Source organism: Myotis brandtii, unplaced genomic scaffold (genome assembly GCF_000412655.1).
Source record: "Myotis brandtii unplaced genomic scaffold, ASM41265v1 scaffold160, whole genome shotgun sequence".
NCBI lineage: Eukaryota > Metazoa > Chordata > Mammalia > Chiroptera > Vespertilionidae > Myotis > Myotis brandtii.
The window spans coordinates 1,891,723-1,893,129 of NW_005355833.1; the positions used below are offsets into that span (position 1 = coordinate 1,891,723).

Consider the following 1,407-nt stretch of genomic DNA (forward strand, 5'->3'; position numbering starts at 1 on the left):
GTTGGGCAGTGACCGCCCCTCCCCCAAACCCTCCGCGCGCTGCCCCCGCCTGCCCACCCGCGTGTGAGCACTACAGAGCTGAGGGAAGGCCGTCCCCGAAGTGCGGGCTTCAAGACCAGGGCGGGTAGGGCCGGCTGAGGGTGGCCGAAGGTGCACGGATCTCGGCGCCCGGGAAGCTCGTGTTCGGCAATGTCTTTGCTGTGTGGCCTTGGGCAAGTCACTCTCCGTCTCTGGGCTCCACCTCCTCCCCATTCCCAAAACGGGATTTCTTTCCTAGCAGACCGGGCATTCCTGAGGTCTCAATTACCCCTCTGCTCACCCAAACCCCGGGGGCTTTTGTTCCGGCGCCAGCATGAGTCCGAATGACAAAAGGCGCCCGTCTAGGGGGCGAATGAGCTTGGACTCCCCATTGCCAAGATTCCCACTCGCGCCAGACTCAGCGCGCCCCGCTGGGCGGGCCCGAGCAGCGGCGGCGCTGAAAATGGCTCATCTGCTCTCTGCTTTCTCTGTTTCGCAGGAGCGGCGGCATGGAGGCTCTCACCACTCAGCTGGGGCCGGGGCGCGAGGGTAACTCCTCGCCCAACTCGAAGCAGGAGCTGCAGCCTTACTCGGGCTCCAGCGCTCTCAAACCCAACCAGGTGGGCGAGACCTCGCTGTACGGAGTGCCTATCGTGTCTCTGGTCATCGACGGCCAGGAGCGCCTGTGCCTGGCGCAGATCTCCAACACCCTCCTCAAGAACTACAGCTACAATGAGATTCACAACCGCCGCGTGGCCCTGGGCATCACGTGCGTTCAATGCACGCCCGTGCAGCTGGAGATTCTGCGTCGGGCCGGGGCCATGCCCATCTCATCGCGCCGCTGCGGCATGATCACCAAGCGGGAGGCCGAGCGCCTGTGCAAGTCGTTCCTGGGCGAGCACAAGCCGCCCAAGCTGCCGGAGAACTTCGCCTTCGATGTGGTGCATGAGTGCGCGTGGGGCTCGCGTGGCAGCTTCATCCCCGCGCGTTACAACAGCTCGCGTGCCAAGTGCATCAAGTGCGGCTACTGCAGCATGTACTTCTCGCCCAACAAGTTCATTTTCCATTCGCACCGCACACCGGACGCCAAGTATACCCAGCCCGACGCGGCCAACTTCAACTCTTGGCGCCGTCACCTTAAACTCAGTGACAAGTCGGCCACAGACGAACTGAGCCACGCTTGGGAGGACGTCAAGGCCATGTTCAACGGTGGCACTCGAAAGCGGACCTTCTCGCTGCAAGGAGGCGGTGGCGGTGGCGCTAGTGGAGGGTCGAGTGGGCAGGGGAAAGGTGGCGCTGGCGGCGGCGGGGGAGGCCCGGGGTGTGGTTCGGAGATGGCCCCAGGCCCGCCGCCCCACAAAAGCCTGCGTTGTGGGGAAGATGAGGCCA

General features: G+C 64.3%; 1 protein-coding gene across 1 annotated transcript in view; it reads left to right on the top strand.

The window, feature by feature from the left end:
- Nucleotides 1-525: 525 nt before the first annotated feature.
- SKOR1 (SKI family transcriptional corepressor 1) overlaps nt 526-1,407 on the top strand; it is an 8,687-nt gene continuing 7,805 nt past the window's right edge. Inside the window, exon 1 of the mRNA XM_014536319.1 lies at nt 526-1,403. Coding sequence (XP_014391805.1) covers nt 528-1,403 — 876 coding nt within the window. The 5' untranslated portion in view covers nt 526-527. The remainder of the gene's footprint in view (nt 1,404-1,407) is intronic.